The following is a 21468-nucleotide window of genomic DNA, read 5'->3' as shown; positions in this document are numbered from 1 at the left end:
CTATGATGAGAAATTAATAGCATTTCAGAGGCATGTGTTAAAGCTGCGGAAGCTGTAGAATATGCCACATTTAGGCTCAAAGTTTTTTATTATATAGGTAATAAAAAAAGTTTTTATTATGCATGGCTAGGACTCGCGTGCTTTATCCTTTAATTGTTTGAACGAGGTCATTCCCCAGCGCACGATAATGGACGCGGAAGATTGTAACTGTGAACAGCTGGGAGCTGGGCAAGGTCACGCGCGCACACGGCATGTTGTTCTCGATCGCGTGCGGCGATGCCACGTTCTACTTGCGCGATGTTGCCACATTGCAGTTGCCTGCCTTCTGTACACTTTTAACAAAAATGCTGAGACTGTAATAAGTAGCATAGTACTTTTTTGGTAATTCTTTACGATTTGTTACTGTTTGAAAGGAAAAGAAATCACGACTAAATTATTTTTTTTCCATGCAGATTTGCAATAAAAACATTTTTTCTAGGGATGGGGCGACAGAATCCAATATCCACCGAATCCGCCAAATCCTAGGGATTCGAAGCTTCGGCAGGTCTGATATAGATTTCGTCAAAGGATTCGGTTTTTTACTATTTACGGAAAAAATAATACAGTAAAACTTGCTTACGAGGTCCCGCATGGTAGGTTTTTCCGTATAAAGCGTTTAAATTGCCCGAGGTCTCATCATTTACGCCGTTAAATGTGTGATATAAAGTCAGTTAAAAATTTTTCTGAAACTTCCTGTCTCAAATAATGGCACACGTAAATATGAAGAAAAAACAAATGAACAACAACATACGAAGAAATATGGATGATGTACCATAACTACAGTACAAACCCAATAGTTATTTTAAGATAATTACCATAAAAAGAACAAGATTCTTTGCAGAATACCATAATTACTACAGAAGCATGATAGCTACCATATTTGCACTATAGTTACCGTAACAACAAAGATGTATATTTACCGTGATAGTAATGTATTATTTATGACATATTAAATTAAAGAACATTGTTGAAAAAAAAAGGATGTTAAACTTTGATATGTACGGTTGGCACATGTTGCTAAGAAATAATGCGATCTGAAAGAATGCAGTACTACTACGAAAAGTGAAAATGGTACTCGTGGATTTTTAGGTTATGGCAGTCTCTTTCGTTTTTCAGTAATACCGGCCGAAAATTAACAAGCGTACTGTATCGGAAGTCGGCAGAAATGCCGATTCAACTAAATATTGGCAAAATCGGCTTCTTCAGTACAGCTCTACATTTGATGACATGAGTAAACATATTTCAGACTTCAGGATATTGAAAAAGGCTTTAATTTCCATGTAGGTTTATTGTGTGTATGTTTTTTTGCAAGTGTAAATTGAATTAAGTAAAATGCTTTTATTTTTATTGCTTTCAATTGATTAAACTTTAATTAATGACCAGTTACACATATTTATGACACTAATTTTGAGGTTAAACAATTTTACTAAAGCATTCCAGCCACGCAGGTTGCCAGCGAGAGATGCTTCTCTTCTGCTGGAAACACTATCTCATCTCCAATCGTAGAGCTAATTTAACTCCTGAACGTGCAGAACAAATTATTGTTCTGCATGATAGATTAAAGAACAGAATTTAATACTCTGTGACAATCTCTCTCAGAATTATTGTGAGGAAAAGTGGAAATGTTGAAACAATGTGAATGTACTTTTCAAACAACATGATTTTTGGTGCTAAGTTTGTTGAAGCTCAGTAAGGACTCCAGAAAAATTGACAAGGATGAAATTTTTCCAAAGATATGTTACATTTACACAAACATATATTTGGTTATGTTAGTTGGATGATATCAGTTACTAATGAACCAATGGAAACAGGTAAGATTCAATGGAAAAAAATGTTATTTTTTTTCTAGCAGTGCAAAATGTAAACACACACTGTGAATAGTTACCCAAAATTAATAAGCCCACTTCATTTTAATACTTTATTCAAACATTATACTAAGTTTAAGATAAAAATAATTTCCCAAAAATGTAACTGTACCACAATAGCTTGAGCTCGGCTTGAAGTAAAATTCTTAGGCTCGCAGACCTCTAGTTATTTATAGAAAAAATCCTAACCGCTAATCTGTACTAAAACTGAAATTTCTCAAGAAAATTTTTTTGTCTTTATATGTAATTATACCAGAAATGTACCAAACTACATGTAATAAAGTCAAGGGACTTTTAGTGCAAGCAGAATACATCTCACTTACATTAGATATGTGGATATCATCTGTTAAAAGATTCAGGTTTGGGTTCGAGATTCGGCAAATCCAGTCTAGGATTTGAGTTAGAATTCGGATTCGAGGAAATCAGGATTCGCCCCATCCCTAATTTTTTCCCATCATGGCATTCTAAAAATAAGGGTGCGGGTCTTATCCGGGGGAGGGTGGTACGTGGGTTTACAGTCAAACCTCTATCTATCGTTTTTCAGGGGACCAACAAAAAAATTCAGTAGATGCGGACATTCAATAGATGTGGACTTCACTCTAAGAATTTTTTTAAAAATATTACAACCTCAAAATTAGTGTCAGAAATATATCAGTTACTTATCATTAAAGTTAATCAGTTGAAAAATAAATAAAAATGGAAGTATTTTACTTAATTCAATTTACACTTGCAAAAAAAAAACATACGCACAATAAATCTACATGGAAATTAAAGTCTTTTTCAATATCCTGAAGTCTGAAATATGTTTACTCATGTCATCAAATGTAGAGCTGTACTGAAGAAGCCGATTTTGCCAATATTTAGTTGAATCGGCATTTCTGCCGACTTCCGATACGCTTGTTAATTTTCGGCCGATATTACTGAAAAACGAGAGAGACTGCCATAACCTAAAAATCCACGATTACCCATTTCACTTTTCGTAGTAGTACTGCATTCTTTCAGATAGCATTATTTCTTCGCAACATGTGCCAAACGTACATATAAAAATTTAACATCCTTTTTTTCAATAATGTTCTTTAATTTTAATGTCATAAATAAATACATTACCGTCACGGTAAATATACATCTCGGTAGTTACGGTAACTGTAGTGCAAATGTGGTAGCTATCGTGCTTCTGCAGTAATTATGGTATCGACAAAGAATCTCTAGTTCTTTTTATGGTAATTATCTTAGGATAACAATTGGGTTTGTACTGTAGTTATGGTACATCATCCATAATTCTTCGCAGGTTGTTGTTCATTTGTCTTTTCTTCATATTTACGTGCTCCATTACTTGGCTGCAGATTTAAGGTGATTTTTACTACTGTATACTATCGTTACTGTTTTTATGACGGTTTCTTTCTAAGATATGGTTATTTCTGCAAAATCTTTATGGTTAAACGATCATCTATTATAATTTATAGTGATGGGACCACATATTTTGTACGATCAATGCGGACAAAACGATAATTCGAACATCGGTACAAGCGGACTTTTTTAACCTTAGTTGTATGGCAATTTTGCCGGGACCGTAGAAAGTATACGATAAACACGGACAATCGATACATCCGAGTTCGATAGATAGAGGTTTGACTGTATACGGGAAGATAAGTTTAAGGGCAATATTTTACATGAAAAAAATATCATATGTCTTACTGAGAAAATGGCGGGACTGAAACATTTCACCATATTGGACGGGAAATTGTATTGTGCGAGTATATCTCAAATGAATTTTACTGTAATTTGCCTAATTTCCAATTATAACTAACAAACTGCTTGACAGCAACTTGAAAACCAAATGCTGTTGCACAGTGCTTTATCCTGTCATCTTTACTACTTACACAAAGTGCTCTGAATCTAACAGCAGTACCAAAAACATCATGAAACGTTTATGCAAGAATTTATTTTCTTCTAATTTTGAAGCCCTAAAATAACGGTGCGACATTTATGAGAGAAAAACACGGTAGGTGAATTTTATTCTTAAACCATTCAAAATTAAATCTGATATTTTTAATCTCACAGTAATGATATGGGAAAAACATCTGTTTAATACACTTAAACTAAAAATTTGTTTTATAAAAAAAATTATTTATTAATTGTTTGGCAATACTGCTAAACTGTAACATAGACATACAACAGATTTGTAATACAAGACCATTTATAACAGCAGTCATGAACTAAAAGTGTATGCTAACACAAAAAAAGATGTTTTACTAACTTAGAAAAATGTCATTAACTTCAAAATACTGGTAACTATTGATACAAATTTTTTTTTTTTGCATTATTAATTTCAAATTAAATAGACTTATATAGTTATATTTCTATAATGCTTTAACACAGCTTTAACTTTCATAGTACTTACATTATTCAAAACTTGCTTATTTATATCAATTTTTTTCAATGCTGAATGCAAAATACTGATACATACTTAATGCTGTGTTGGTAGTAGGTTCAAGATCAGGTCAGATAAGACAGAACCACTTGGAAGCTATGTTACATACTTGGCAAACTGGATACACTGGTGTGCTACTAAACACAAAAGGATTTAAAACATTTTGTTGTTGATGAACTGCATAAATTTAGCAAAGGTTTCTTATTATGAAACAAAGGAGAACTTACCGAAATAAAAATAATTACAAACACATAAATATAAACATATAAATATGTCGAAAACAGACGAAGACGAGCATCTCAAAACAAACGAGATGACATTCCCATGCAACAAGAATCACACACGAGGCTCAGGCACGGCACGGCGCGGCAGGCCGGTCGGTGGGGACGTGCGTGCGCTGGTGCCTCAGCAGCTTGTCTCTGCGGTAGTAGGACGCCGTGCAGTGCTCGCAGCGCAGCAGGCGGGCCTCGGGCCCGCGCACGCCGTGCACCTTGCTGTGCCTGGCCAGCTTGTCACGGCGGGAGAAGCGCATGGGGCACAGCTCACACGCAAAGGGCTTGTCTCCAGTGTGCACCTTCACGTGACGTGCCAACTCGCGCAGCTGCTGGAACACCTTGCCACAGGTCGCGCAGCGGTGCTCCGGACGTGTCGGCTCCTTCGCCTGTTTCACCTCCAGGCTCTGCACACACACACATGACATGTAGCACAACACTGGCCACTGCACACACCTTAACTCGGTTTGGTAAGCCGATTCAGAACACGTCCCTTTTGCGCAGACTTCTCCGAGTCTAGGCCGAGTGAACCAGTGCAGTGTGAGACATTGCACTTGCATTTCAGAGCACCTGGGTTCCAGACTCCTCACTTGGTTTAGCCAAGGATCCTCGGATCACTCTAGGGTTCTACTTGCACTTCTGCTGGCACAACTGAACCACACACATCCATCAAACCTGGTGGAAACATTAACTGTCAGGTGGCAAAACAAGAAGTGAAAATTACATACATCACAGGCTTGATTATTTGAAGTCAAAATTTAGCAAGTAAAAATATCTGAAACAGGTGGCCAGCAAGTCTGCAATAAAAATTGCCCTGGCAGTCAATAACCAATCAAAACTGTACAGAACCCTCACAATCTGTTATTTCTATCTTTAACCAGCAAATTAATCCTGTTTCACTCAAGTTTGATGAGTACTTCTGAAAATTCCTGCAAAACATCTGGCTTCAAGGCTAGCTGTCAACCTAACAAAAATAGGCTAATATGTACTCTCTTTAATACCAAGATTCTGTTTATCACATAACTGATAAAATATTATTTGGTAGGTATGTAAACAATTAAATTACTTTTAAAATCATTAAAATATTATATTTGATGCAAATAATTTTAATTTAACTGATTATTAACTTTCTCAAAGAATATTTTGTTACAAGGGCGTATAAAAAAACCTAAAAGGCAGTGTATGGGCAGAGCTTCCGCAGTACATTTTCCCACTAGGCAAGCATTAAGAAACTCGCTCAGAGTTCAGTGCACCCAAAGGCATCCCCTGGGGAAGTTCTCTCTGATCAATGAATTTTTCGTAAAAGCAGTTTTTTTGTGATGGCAGATGTAAGTAAACAGTATGCTGCTATTTTGTTTCCTGCTCAGGAAAACTGCTGCAGAAACTGTTAAGAACAAATCTTAAAAGGACAGAACTATAGGAAAAACTCCAGTGCACAAGTGGTTTTCTAATTTAAAAAAAAATTAAATGTTGATTTATAAAAAACTTTGTTTCGCCCAGTTTAGCAGATTTGGGAACGAGAAGGATTGCTACAAAATTTGTGACTCGGGTTCTGACTGAACAGCAAAAACATAAGAGTGGAAACATGCCATGCTTTGAAAGCACAGCTTCTAAGCGACCCAGAATTATTCCCTAGGCAATTACTGGTGAAAATTCATGGTGCGTTCTTTAGAACATGAAACCAAATGTCAATCTCAAGCCAGTGGAAGAGGTTACTGTCACCTTGCAACAACAACAACAACAACAACAAAAAAACCTCATCAAGTGAAGTCAAACATCATGGTGATGCTCATTTGTTTTTTCGATTTGATGTAAGATGTGCATTCTGAGTTCATTCCACCAGATCAGACTGTTAATTGAGCGTTATATTTAGAATTTCTGAAAATAATGCATAACAGGGTGCTGATTTAAGGTGAGGCCACACAGATAGCCAAGCTAAATTCGCTAGGTGGTCAGACAGATCAGTCTGGTTAATACAGTACGATTAGAGTGAGTGATGATTTTGATGATTATGATATTCTGCTGGCTCTCACAATATGTAAACATAAAACAATACGGATTCATGATGTTAATTTAAATATAAAATAACATGAAAATTTTCATCATTTGATGAAGCATTTGCACGTGAGGAAAAATACACTTTTATAGATTATTTCAGAATAAATATAACTCAATTTGATAGCATTCCCTCAAAATCAAAACCCAGGAGTTTTTGATTTCGCATATCCTTTCTTCTATGTTCTTCCATTGATTTATTCCATAATCATGGATATTTTTGTACTTCTGTAAGGCACTTTTCTATCAACATGACTATTTAAAACACATAACTGAGAGAAACAAAACTTTATAAAAGCAAATGCAGAAGTAGAGCCCAATTCCGTGTGAAAAAAGATTTTTTTAATTTTATCATCTGTGCATGCATGAAGTCGGCGACGTTTACAAAACTAGCCAAGAACCAAACACCTGGCGATGATGCCATGATAGCGACCATAGCAAACAAACTTGGTGTGGTCAGACACCTGAGATGCAGCTGGCCATATTTTACTCGAGTAGCGAACATTGCAAGCATAGCGCTGTGTGTGCCCTGCACATTTTCCTCTAAGACCCAGATTGTACAACTTTTTCAAACAAAAACAATTCACACTTATAAGAACAGTTCAGACCAAATAAATGAACTCTAAGAAACTAAGAAGAGTAAACATTAATATATTGAAGTTAAAAATATATTTTCAAATTTACAGCAACGTCCTTGGAGTTTCACATAACTAGAATATACATGCCAGAAGGAACTGTTAGACGTTAGCTAAAATGATAAAATCTATTTGAAAGGAAATTATTCTTAATATTTTGCAAGCTATAACGTTTGATCGGCAGGCGCCATGCGACATAACTCACGTTGGCCAGGCGTGCGAACTCGCCCAGGTGCTGGCCCAACAGAGCCTCACTCGGCTGGTGCCTGCGCATGTGCCTCACCAGCTTGTCCCTGCGCGAGAACGACACACAACACACCAAACACACGTGCGGCCGGTGGCCCGAGTGGATCAGTACGTGACGGGCCAGGTCCCCCTTGGACGAGAAGGTCCGTGCGCACTGCTCGCACGAGTAGGGCCGCTGCCCACTGTGCACTCGCGCGTGCTTGCGCAGGTTGGTGGCACGCGTGAAGGTCTTGGAGCACACGCCACACGCGAAGGGCCTCAGGCCCGAGTGCACGAGCGAGTGCTTGCGCAGGTCCGACCGGCTCACGAAGGCCTTCGGGCAGGAGTCACAGGCATAGGGTCGTTCCCCCGAGTGCGTGCGGTAGTGTGTTGTAAGCGTGGAAGCATCTGCGAAGGACTTGCTGCACGCCGTGCAAGGGAACGGCTTCTTGCCCGAGTGCACCAGCTCGTGGCGCGTCAGGTGTGCCTTCTGCGAGAATCTCTTGCTGCACGTGCCACACTGGAACTGCCGGCCGTGCCGTGCCACACTCACTCTCCTCTTCTCACTCAGCTTCTCGTTCGCATCATAGTCCGGCACTCGGGGGTCTACCACCACCAGCACCGATGCTATGTCTCGCTCCTCCACCAAGATCTCTTCTCCGTTCAGTTTCAGTCGCAACCGGCTCGTGTCTCCGTCTTCCGCGTTGCAGCTTTGGCTCCAATCACTGCTTCCACTCTTGCTAGAAGTGCCATCTGCTGTTGCGTATCCGTTTGTTCCCCTCTCTTTGTAGTTGAAGTTCTGCAAAACAAATAATAACAATGATGCTTAGTAGACTAAATATTACTCATACATGACCTCATGAATATCAAAAAAAACCTTAGTTACAGATTTAGGAATGGTAATAACAGAGAATGAGCACATGACTGGGAAGCAGAGGGGAACTGGGTTGCCTGGTACCTAACCACTGTGGCGTGCTGACCTTGTCACTCACTACACATCCAGCAGGGCAAATGCCTGCAAGAACATCAAGTTTGGTGACTTCCAGCACTGTTAATGTTCATTTCGTGACCAGTCATGATGTTACTTTTTCATTACTTTCATGTCTCCGAGACCTGTAGACACCCTGGTAGTAACAATGCCTTTCCCCATAATGATACCCTAACTGCCTATCTCTTATATCTATACTACTAATGAAGTCTATCAGCGCAAATTCGGTAAGGTCACTTTGCATGGATTTACGGAAAAACTATAGAAAATATATATTTATAATATTTAAAAAATAAAAATTTGATTATTAAAATTTCTCTCTGTGTTTTTATTGGTACCACTAAGCAACCAATCAACTACTCAATAGATTCCACAGAGGGTAATTTTAGTACTTCAAAATACATTTTATTCTTTCATCAATAACTGGCAATGTAGATTGTAAGGTGTTCACCAATTATCAAAATGAAAAACTGGAAACAAGTGAAATTATAACGAATACTAATCAGCTACAATGTGGAAAACTTAACACAGAACTGTGTACTAATTTGAATGCAATATTTATAACAAAATAAATTACAAGAACAGAGACAAAAGTATGCAGTAGCATTCTATTCTTGTACCATTACACAATAAAAATAATAACAACAATGAAATGTCATGGGCACAATTGGGATCATTAATAGTTACGAAAAATTCAAAATATAAAAATGCAGTTCATAATAAACATGACCATAGTGATGATCCAGGAGAAGCCATGGTGGGATGTATCTTAACCAATGGCGTATGCAAAGGATGCATAGGGAGAAATACATCCACCTTGTACGCTGCAATATGTTAAAATACGATCTGAGGAACTTTCTATCAAATGAAACCCTAACTCATGATTTAAAAATATATTCAAGGTCACAAAAATGAATAGCAAGCCAAAATTTAATTTCAATGACATTATGTAAACAACTTCAATAGCTCCAGTAAGTTTGGTGTTCTCTATCTCTCTCGTGCAAAATACCTATCCCTAACTAACACCCGTATTCATCACTACTTGTCAGCATTATCACAACAAACTCTGACATTATTTAAACCACTGCCCAGTGATATGAGTGCACATTTAAACCTACGGTATATAGTACTGTTTAAACAGTAAAAGCTCGTAAAATGTTTATAAATCATTGTTTACAAATGTTACACACTAAATTTAAAAAATAGCACTGAAACATACGAATCAAAGTGACAGTAAGGACTCACCGAGCCGATGCCCAAAAACTGGCGCAAAGCAACGTCCGCTTGCTCACACTGGCGTCGAAACTGGAATGCCAATTCCGCCTGCTGGAGGCAGCTATGGCAGATGAGTGCAGGCAGACCGTCATCTTGGTCCAACTGCCACACACACACACATCACTCATGAAATCAACAAGCTAATACTAACACTTGCACATACACCTAGCTCATGCTCAAAGCAAAACATTACAAACTCTCACACTTACATCTAGTTCTTCCTCTGAGATGGTGACTAGATACATGCACATACACCTAGCTCATGATAAAAGAAAAGAACACTAATGACTATAGCACATGCACCTAGCTCATGCTCAGAGCAGAATGCTAAAGATACTGGCACATACACCTAGCTCACGCTCAAGAGCAAGACTCTACAAACACATACATATATACCTAGCTCATATTTTGAGCAGTCCAATATTGACACTCACACACAATTTATTTTTGAATTAATTTTCTTTGTTAGTGTTTTCTTAGACTAATGTCGCAGTAACAGAAACTTTAAATGGTACTCTAGCTGGACTCTGAGGTTATTCCAAAATAGAGCCTAGTTTTAGGTAGATTTCAAAAAAGTCTACTACTCATTGTAGCATTACCATGGTGTGACTTCCGGAATATTCTTAAATAGTTTTTCTTTTCATGGTCTATAGACCCCAAAACCATTGTCAAATCAAAAATGTATGTGTGTACATACACACACACACACAAAATGTGAGATATACCTATATATATATCACATTTTATATGGACCCAATAACTGCAGTAATTTTACACAAATCACTTCCAAACTGATACATAAAATCTAGTAATGGAAAATTTCTGTCGAGTTTGTTAATGGGCAAAATCTGACTAAAGGGGTAGAAATGGGGAGGTATTTTTTAAAAACAGAAAAATCTTTATAAATCCCATAGCATGAAAAATATTGCTTCCATATGAACGTATTATCACTTGTTGGTGAAATATCAAAAACTTTTGCCAAAGTATATTTTTGATACGACTAACCTAACTCAAGGGGTGGAAAAAACAAGGGTTGTAGGACAAAAATGCATAACTCCCTTAGTAGGCATACAATTGTTTCATTCGTATGTTTGTAAATCTTAAAATTATATGTAAAACTTTTGTCTAAAACTATTTTTGATAAAACAAACCATTCCTGCAAGGGGTTGAAAAAAAACAACAGGGATGGAAGTTAAAAGATCTTAATTTTGGAACTTTGTATGAATTCAATCCTTTTTTTCTGTTGTGAAATCTTAAAATACAAATAATATCTAAAACTTTTGTCTGAAATAATTTTTGATAGAACAAACCATTGCTGGTAAGGTTGAAAAAACAGGGGTTAGAGGCAAAAATAAATTCCCAACTTCTTAATTAGGTAACTTGTAAAATCTATAATAATTTATTGTAAATCTTTTAAAAATTATCTAAAACTTTGGTCTGAAACAATTTTTGATAAAACTGAAGCTGTTGCTTCGTTCGTAGCTCCCGCGCGGCCTAGCATTCCCCACCCTCATTCTCCTCCGCTGCTTCTACTGGTAGATTTCCCTCTCCATTTCCACCTTCCACCCCTTTTTAGTTCTCCTCCGCCGCACCAGCGCCATCTGTCGGGTGCTGCTATATAAGCTTCTGTATGAGCTTGTCTCAGGTCGTTCGGTTGCGGTCGGAGAGTGAGGTCGGGTCAGTATCGGCAGTGGCGTTGAACGAAAACAGTAGATCGTAAGTGCATGCATGATATGGCCGTGCCTTTATTTGGCCATTTTACATTGCCCATAGATTTCTTAACGTAACTCGCCATAGCTGTTTGATGCTATTGGCCTGTCAATTCTTGTGTCCCACCGATCTGCCTGCTGTTTGGTTGTATGGCTTGCATTGCCACTTGTTCGTCTTTCCTTTATAGCATTTCATGCTTTTAACGTAATGTGTCCGCACTTGTATAGGACGCCTAGTTTTTCTGTTGGGCAGTATTGTTAAATTTGTTTTTCCTAGTTCTTCTGCCATGTAATGTTATCGTGTCATGTGCAGTGCACCCTATACCACATACGGGCTAGTTAAAGACACTCTCCACCCGCACCGAACTGCCATCCCTGTTGTCGACGCGTCGTCAAACTCTATGTAACTTGTAATTAGTTTAAGGCATTTGGCCAGCATTGCATGCTACAGTAATTGGACCTTCGTTTAGAGCATGCGTGTTTTCTTGTTGCTAAATATTTATTTCATGTGGACTGGGCTTGGGGCTTGAGCCATATACTCATACCTCAATACTTGTGAATGTTTTCGCATCAAAAATTAGGGCCCTATATTTATTTGTGCACCCTCAATTGGGCAGGCCCTAGCCATCTTTACGTCTGAACGTCGTTTGTATATTTGCCATTTGTTACCCGAGATTTGTGTCATCATGTTGCCTGTTAATAATAAATATTTTGATTAGACATTTTGTCGTTAATCATTTGGCACAGTTTTAACATACTCTTGGTCACACTCTGTTGATCCCTACCGGAAGGGATTGCCTTTTTATGTTATCCTCTCACGCGTTAGGTTCCCCCCCCCCCCCCTCTTCGCATGAGATTGTAGCGTGTTCGAACCCTGATTCAAGCGTGCTGCAAAACAAACCATTACTACAAGGCACTGAAAAAACAGGGGTTAGAATAAAATAAATAAATAAAACTTTGGTACCATGTACACTATCTAATCCGTTCTTATTTGTTTGAAACATTTTAAATATTGTCTTAAATGTTTGTCTTTTTATGTAACCAACCATTACTGCAAGAGGTGGAAATAACAAGGGTTGAAAGAAAAAAATTGTAACTTGTTTGGTAGGTATACTATCAAATCCGTTATAATTTATTGTAAAAATTCTAAACATTATCTAAATCCTTTAACTGAAACAATATTTGATGTCACATATTAGTACAATAAAAGCAGGGGTTGAAATAATAAAAAAATCTGTACTTCCTTACTATCAAATTCATTCAAATATATTTTAAATCATTTTAATGGCTAATTTTTAAACAACTAATTATTAATGCTCGAGATGAAAAACTGTATTTGAAGGTAAAAAAACTCATAACTTTGTACCTTAGTTGGTACAATATGAATTTGTTCTAAACTATTCAATGATGGATACACTGAGTTAAAAACATTCAAAACATTTTCTCTGCATGGAATATGAGAAAATGTTTTATTAACCATTTAGGAATATTGGACAATATATGGGATAACATGTACATTAATTTCTTAAATTGTTTATCAATGTTTCCAGAATTTTTTCAGAAGAAATATGTATTTCGAAATCAACCTACGCCTGTAGGCTTTGGTAAAAGGGATTTTTTTTATTTGCGCGAGTTCTTTCTTGAGGTAGGGTTTTGCCACAATTTTTCAATCTCAAGAGAAGTTTGAACTTAATAAAATTAATGTTTGGTATTGTAATATTTTCTAGTGGTTATGATCCAGAATTGCACTGTTTGTGTATTTAAAAGACTTATGATAGGAAAATAATGTTAACGTTAATTTTCTGAATGGGCTTGGTAAAACATTTGGAACTCAGTGACAGAAACAGATGTAATTTATATTTTCGCTACAAAACACGATTTTGATTGGCAGATCACATCCAACATCCAAGATATTTTAGAACCAGTCCTAAATGAAAAATATTTTATGGAAACTCAAGTGTTCCGATTTATCAAACTAACATGCCTGTGCATGTGACTTTTTCAGCGATGTCATAACCCCACAACTTTAAATGAAACAAAATATTAAAAGCCGTTGTAAGCGAAAAATTGACTATGTGACAGCCTTTAAGTGATATTTGCATTGTTTTATGATTGTGTTCATGATTACAAAAATACGGAAGTTTATCTTAAGTTACTTGCATTTTAATTCATTTTGATTTGTATAATATTTTGTAGTAGTATTGCAGAGCGCACAGAGGTGGTTACAGAGGATGGAGAGAGCAGGGGAGGAAGATCCAGAGGGAATGGAGGCGAACAAAAAGAGTTAGGAACACCTTCCTTGTGAGGACAGGGAGGGAGTGGAATGGGCTGGAGGATGCAAGAGATCTGAGAAGACAGGGGAATTGGGGGGGGGGGGGGGGGGGGGTATTGGGATGGAGGCAAGAATATCAAATTGAGTTCTTTGTTTGTGCATACTTTGATGTGGGTAAAAGTTCCATATCACATATCCAAGTTTATCTTTTATCCTGACGGCAAGAACCTGTTTAAGTTGATGCTGTGATACATGGTGCTTGCAGTTTTAACCCTTAACCTGAGACGTGAAAATATTTGATATATCTGGTGACGTGGTGCCCCTCAGACCCCAGAATGTTTTGTAGAAGTTAACTCATTAGAAATTATTTTTGTTCCATGTAAAATTATTTAATGCATTTTTATACTTATTAATTAAATTAAAAAATAAATTAGTAAATTATTATTTACCAATTATATACAATTTTTTCCATTGGTGCTTGCTCAAATAAATCTAAAAATGCCTATTTGTAATAATTGCTTTTTTAAAAAAAATAAGATGGTAGTCTAAAAGTTTTATTTGCTATTCAATATAGATATAGTGACAAAACAAAATCTAGAAAACTTCTATGAATAATAAGACTTTTTCATAAAAACTACAACAGATAAATTTTCCCCTAAAAAAGAAATTACTTTTTTCCCCTCCAAATATTTTCCTTGCATAACCAATGCTTAAACCACAACAAAATATATAATCTAGCTAACTAGAAAGCACATGCATACTTATATATTTTGAAAATGGCATTATTACATAAAATATATTAGCCGAACATTGTTTGAAAAAATTAAATTTGTACGAAAAGTCACTCTGTAGTACAGTATTTGTTTGCTCTGCAATCATCACACATTGCTTTTCCACACACACTTTGATCACTTAAGTCACTAAAAATATCTTTCAACCACTTAGAAATAGTTTCGTCATAATCTGGATCGCCCACACATACACATGTTCGTTTAGAAGCCTTTTTATCACTTCTGAGATAGAAACATAACTGGTGACATGGTGCCACTACGACCCCAAGTTATCTTTGCGACCTGATATCTAACGCCAGACAGCGTAAACAAATCTGACACTGCAGGAGGAGACTATGTGATATCCAAGCGAAAGGTAGATGGTACCACAAGAAAGTGCCTTGAACTGCACATAGATGGCAGCAAGTTAAAGTTTTGCTGGGGTCACGGAGACCCCACGTCTCCGGATAAGGATTAATTTAAACCGTAAAAAGATTCTGGACATAAAAACTTGTGATATAACAATGGTTTATGATTGTTAAATGTAAAATAAAGAGAGAAAATCCACGAGACCAGAGTTTTTTTAATTTGAGTTTTTACGTCAAGGATCTTCATTAAAACAGTAAGCATCATGTACCACTGGGCCAATAGATACACCAACATGCCAGGATCAAGAAATAAACATGGATATGTGGTCCAGAATAATTAACTTGGTGTGTTTACAAAGTTTGAACTGAAAATTTTCTGATGCAAACATAGCTAATCTTTATATGAGTGTCACATTATGTAAAGAAGGTATGTACATCAGTATTGTCAGAAAATTTCTAATTATGAAGGTTACCTCATAGAATTCAAGTTTTGTCTAAGGTTCTAGATTATCACGAATGTCTCCATTTTCTGTTCACAGCAAAGAATTATGCACCTCTGACATCTAGTGTGTGTTCACCTTTTTAAGTTTGTAATATATATATATAATATATATTATATATATTATACATATATTATATAACATATATTATATATATTATATATATACTATATACAGGATGTCTACCAGATCTAGTAAATGAAATTCCCTGATTTTTCCAGGTTTTCCAGGTCTAAAACTGAACTTTTCCAGGTTTTCTGTAACACAATTACGACATTCCACGAAATTGAAAAAACCGCATAACAGTACATTGATGGGTTTCAAAGTATTTCAACTCACTTAAATTAGTAAAAATAATACCTTCTTCCAGACGTGGCCAAAGTGACTCAATTGACATGCTGCTACAAATATTTCACACACTTACTTTTGCAAAAACATAAGTAAAAGGAAGCTCCCATCAATTTCGCAGTGACTCAACTTTTGCGTCTATTGCACTTGCTTCAGAACAAGCCAAATCCAACACTCGAACCTTCTTCAACTGCAATGCCTTGATCTCCTCTTCAATTCTTCTTTTTCTGCTTTCTTCTTGTCTGTAGCTTCCTTTTCTTTTTGTTTTGTTTGCAGGGCTTCCTTACGCCTACAACTAGCATTTCTTACATACTGTAACATGGACTTGGTGATATCAACATGCTCTACACCTCCAGAACGTTGAACAAAGTCGTACATCTGTCTTTGTGCGATCAGTATTTCTTCCTGCAAGTTTACAGTCAGCAAATTAGAATTTACTGAAAATCCTCTTTCCAATGATGCATTTCCATGGGAAAGTACCAACATCATCCTCACTAACTTTAGAAGGCCTGTTTTGGCAGCTACTGTATGTGCCTTAAGAATGAGCATCCACAAGTGATCAAGGCGCCAGTCTTCTCGAGAAAAAGAGAACAGTGCTTCAGAATCTTGCGAGGTACATACCAACTGATATGATCACTCAATGTTATCAGCTTCTTGTCCTTATAGCCACTTGTTTTGAAGACAACATTCTAAATTGTAATTCACACGCTGTTTCCTCACACCCGAATTTAAAGCCACAGACAGACATAAGCAGGAAATTCCCTTGTTAAGTTTGTACTTCAGGGGACTTTTGTCTTGAAGTTTTTTTACCATAACCTTTAGACAAGTCCTAACATCATGTTTCATTAACAGGACAGACTTTACTGGTAATTTCTCTTTCTTGATGGCATGGCATACTGCATAACCCAACTTGATATTGTTAGCAGTCAATAGATTTTCCTGGTTATCTACATCCAATCGAGATACATTGTGCTTCTCCCTAAAGCTCTTCAGTACCTCTGGTTTCAAAAACTTTCCTGCCAAAGCTAATAAAATGTCTACCAGTGAATCATAGAGAAAAGGTGCCATGGGTGCTTCACTTTGGAACATTGTAAGAAACAATTATAGCTCTGATGCCAAAGAGTAGAAGAATGTCAATTTTACTTTCTTCAAGAGCACTTTTCACTACACTGAAAGACACAGATGAAATAGAAACTTCACTAACAAATTTCTTTAGGTGGGGTAACGTTTTCATGGCACGCTCAGCAACTGCAGTATTCCATCTGATTGCACAAAATTTCTTGGAAAAAAGCTCTGATCCAGTTATTCTAATGTAATCTGCCCTCCTTGCAGGTAGGTACATGCATAAACAAATAGTAACTGTGCCTCAAAAAACTAACAACGTCCAATTGTATATCAGAAATTCCAGTTTTGAAAGCACCATGGACCGTATGAAGCCCACAGCTACCAATTATGTAGCAACGATGGCGAATCTTCACCAAAAGTGTCTGTGATATGTATTTTCAAAGCTAACAAAAATGCCCAGTTTACGTTGAGGGCATCCATTGATGCACCTGTCGGTATAATCCTAACGTGGGAAGCACATGCTGCAGCACGTCACGTCAGCAGGATAACAGACCAGCTTGAACCAGTTTGTATCACATGATTTAACGCCACTTCCGAATCCGATGGTAAATAAAAGAAAATGGACATGGGAACTGTTCGTTATTTTCCATTCAAAAATAAAAAAATGGAGCGCGATTCACTTGATGCTACGTCAATGCAAGCAGATCAATAAACAAAAAACATATTGCCAACTACAACCTACCAAACAAAAATTCCCTGATTTTTAAAAAAATTCCCTGATTTTTCCCTGATTACAATATTCCCTGATTTTTCCAGGTTTTCCAGGGTCAGTAGACATCCTGTATATATATTCACTATATATATATATATATATATATATATATATATATATATATATATATATATATATATATATATATATATATATATATATATATATATATGTGTACCCAGATTCTGTGCATTTGATCCTAATGGCATGATCTTTTATACAATGATCCTGTAGTACCAGTAAATAATGATTGTCTTTAAATTTAACACGCCAAATATCCTATGCACTTATTATTGCATGATGGTTTAGGAAAACATTTTAATAGAATACAAACTTTAAATCTGGGCAAATTACGTTACATGTTCCAGCACGTTGAAAATGTGAAATTATTGTTGTAAAATTATTAAATATTATTGGCTTTTACCACTTCATTCCCCTCGACAATATAGACATGCACCATTGTGAATTTCTCAGAAACCAAATGCTGTTTTTAGGAAAATATTGGAACATCAGTAGTGCCCAAAAATACCATTTACTCTGAACTAAGCCCGCCCCCCCCCCCCCCTTCCCAACAAAAAAAAACACTACAGATAAAAAAAGCCACAGCTCTAAGAAATGACTTATTTATTTCATTAAGATATGTTTCCGAGGTCAGAATTTTGCATTTGTTGTGGTTTCTTGCTAAAAAGAAAAGTCTGTTGTGTTAGGTCAGCAAAATTAATAAAATATGTTCACAGAATGAACACACAATTCTTAATTAATGAACCTGACATATATGCACAACTGTTCAATCTCACAAATTTTTAGTTTTAAACGTAGATAATCCAACCTAACAGCATAAAAATGGTACATTATCAGTTAACTACTAGAAATATCACAATTCTGTTTCACAAAATAATCAGAAATGGTAAAGTTCCGTAACACGTATCCAAGTTTATCCCTTGATCCTGGTGGCATAAACCTGTATACCTACATTAATCCCATGGTACATAATGCTTGCTTTTTTTAAAAATTATGTCAAAAGATCCTGAAATTAATAAGAAACTTGGAATATAACAATGAATTACGTTAAGGTGAACAATAATTACAAAAATTTTTCACAAGACCTGACATAATTTATTTATATTGTGATATTCAAGAGTTTGTAATGTACAGGATCTTTAGACGTACTAAAATAGACAGCAAGCATCATTCATATACCACAGGATCAAGGAATAAACTTGGATATGAGATATGGAACAATCACTTAAGAAATTAAATCAGGAAGAAAAAAACTGATTTTTTTGGTTAGTTTCTTTTTCTTTTGGATGAGTCCCTAATACAGATAACTAGCAAAAAAAAATCAAAAACTGTTTCACCAGTTCATGAAACCAGTACAATTGCCCATGGAAATAAACTGTAAATAATTTGGAACATAAAATATTGGAGGATTACACACAATACACCGAAAGACGCCAATCTATTAAAATAAAACAAAACAGAAAACGAATACTGTTACTAAAATTATAATCTGTAAGTAACATGCCACGCAGACCACACCCGAGCGCCCCGTCATCACCGACGTACATTATATGGTGAATTCGACATTTCCTTAAGACCTTAATACAGCGTGGGAACATTACAGAACAGTCTAAGAATACTTCTTGTTGATTTCCATTTTAGTCGTCAACATAGAAACACGCCAACTGCTCCGAGCACACGAAATACAGCGCAACATTATCGACGCCATTACGAATCACCGAGGGTCCAAGCGCAGTGCTATAATTGCAACTGCACTCTGCCGCTTTTATTCACGTCAGGCGTGTTAAAATTCAAACTAACCTGGACTGAAGCACACGACATTATTCGGGAGGCCAGAGGAATCCCATTACTTTCTCCACCGTCGTCGTCAAAAATTGCGGACATAACACCGCCTTGAGAAAGACAAAATCGACAAATCTGGTTGAAATCAAAAGAAATACTTTGAATGTTTTCCATCACTAAACGTTAAGAATAAGCATCAGATCGCCAAACAAAGCAACACACAATTTTCTAGTCACGTTTTCCATCCGTTCAGCAACATAGAAATGTTAACACAGAAGTTCATTATTACATTTGTGTACAGACAATCCATATCACCTTGTGTTGACAAGAAATGGGGAGGGGGCCGGGAAGAAGTACCACCGGCCAGATGCTCCTTTGCCACCGCCGGTGCCCCAATTTTAAACTACAATCGAAAGGTGAAAATCTCGATATTATGTTCGAGCTAAATAACCGGGAAAAAATATTTTAAAATCCCTATTTATACTGAAACATTCATAGTTCCATGCTTTTTAACAGAAAATTCACATTAAGTTCTGGAATTCTAACAAGAAATTACAAGCAGTGCGTAAATATAACTAGACATTTTTATTAATACTTTATTAATAACAACACGGTTTATTTAAAAACTCAATGGAAAAAAAATTTATTCGTTTTCTTATGAGTATCATTAATGTTGTGAATTAAATAAAATTTAAAAAGACATCGGATAAAAAATAAAATAATTGGTGTAAAATATTTAACATGAATAACAAATAGGAAAGATTTTCACAGCATAATTAATAATTATACTTTTATTTTCACGTTTAAATTCTACGACTACGTATATTTTGCATGTAATAATTATAGGAGGAGGCTTTTCACCTTAAAGACAAGATCTTGATTCGAACAGTTTTTAGGGCAATAATATTTTTATTGTTTAGTTTTAAATATTTGGCTTCGATACATCCAAGTTTGTATTTTAATGGACTGCCTAAACATAATTACGACTGGCTGCTACAAATATTTTTTTTTTCTGGGAAGTCTTTGAAATTGTTTTGAATTAATTTGAGGAAACGACTATAACTAGAGCTGGAGCAAACCGTATGTATTCGGTACTGAGTAACGGGTGCGCCATCTAGTACCGAGTAACGAAACATTACACACGAATGCATTTCGTTACTCGCATTTATCGTAGTATGGGTACCGTTGGTACCTACACTGTTTAGGTTCATGCACAAACCGTTGATACGTGTATTAAAACATTTGCTGATCGTATGTTTTATACATGAGCGCGCTTATTCGGTGAATTTAAAAATGTACGTACAAAGAACGATGTTTGTTTATTAAATAAAGTATAATTTGGAAAACTAATTTTATGTTGATTTTTCGTTAGAATGTTGTCTAAATTTTATTGACAATAAATAATTTTAGACACCTATTTGTTGCTTTTTCATTATAATCTACGCATAATGGATAGCGATGTTATTGTGATATAACATTAATTTTATTTTTTTACTTACCTACTGACATATTTATAAATTATTATCCAAGAGGGCACTGTGATACTACAAGAAGTTTACCAGGAATTGAAAATTTTAAAGAGTGATTAAATTGACGCCGCCGTCGGTGCTCCCTCTGAGAGCACAGGCCGTTATGTTTCCTCAACACCTGAACCAGTGTCAGTGCGCCGAACACACCCGCGCGTGTAGTTTAGCGCAGTGCCTCGAACGGTGTGACGTCAGTCACGGCCAGCTAAATGCCCAAAGCGCCCGGCCGGGTGTAGCAATGCACATCAGGTATCTAGTGCACATGTAAATCTATTATCAAACAGAAACTAAAACCTTTAATAAGTATAAAAATTGCCTTTAATTAATTAATGGTTGTGTCAAAAATATTTCCGCTCACAAAACTGGCCGGCATCGCCTTCCCGCGCTCCATCGTTTTCCCGTGGGTTTTCCTCCCCTCCCTGGCTCAATTGCCAGGGAGAGTCGTTAGTCACCATCCAGCACTCGCCAGGGCCGGCAGCCCCGCGCACGGGGAGCATCCAATTTTCGCGCCAGTTTCCACGTTTAGCATCAATAGGTAATTATCTCCGAA

The 21468-nt window shown here is 36.5% G+C and overlaps 1 protein-coding gene across 3 annotated transcripts; it reads right to left on the bottom strand.

Annotated features, from left to right (window-relative positions):
- Positions 1-4010: 4010 nt before the first annotated feature.
- LOC134527471 (zinc finger protein OZF-like) lies at positions 4011-19765 on the bottom strand. 3 transcript variants are annotated; one of them, XM_063360169.1, is made up of 4 exons: positions 19411-19765; positions 9756-9887; positions 7503-8321; positions 4011-5014 (listed from the first exon to the last, which is right to left on the bottom strand). In XM_063360169.1, exons 1-4 carry the CDS (start codon positions 19564-19566, stop codon positions 4685-4687), a joined length of 1437 nt encoding a protein of 478 aa, XP_063216239.1. In that variant the 5' UTR covers positions 19567-19765; the 3' UTR covers positions 4011-4684. The 3 variants fall into 3 exon arrangements, with proteins under 3 accessions (XP_063216239.1, XP_063216240.1, XP_063216238.1); XM_063360170.1 differs by having other exon boundaries at positions 19682-19741; XM_063360168.1 differs by lacking the exon at positions 19411-19765 and adding an exon at positions 19156-19387.
- Positions 19766-21468: the final 1703 nt, after the last annotated feature.

The sequence above is a fragment of the Bacillus rossius genome, chromosome 1, assembly GCF_032445375.1.
Source record: "Bacillus rossius redtenbacheri isolate Brsri chromosome 1, Brsri_v3, whole genome shotgun sequence".
Taxonomy (NCBI): Eukaryota; Metazoa; Arthropoda; class Insecta; order Phasmatodea; family Bacillidae; genus Bacillus; species Bacillus rossius.
This window is presented reverse-complemented; position numbering and strand designations above follow the sequence as displayed.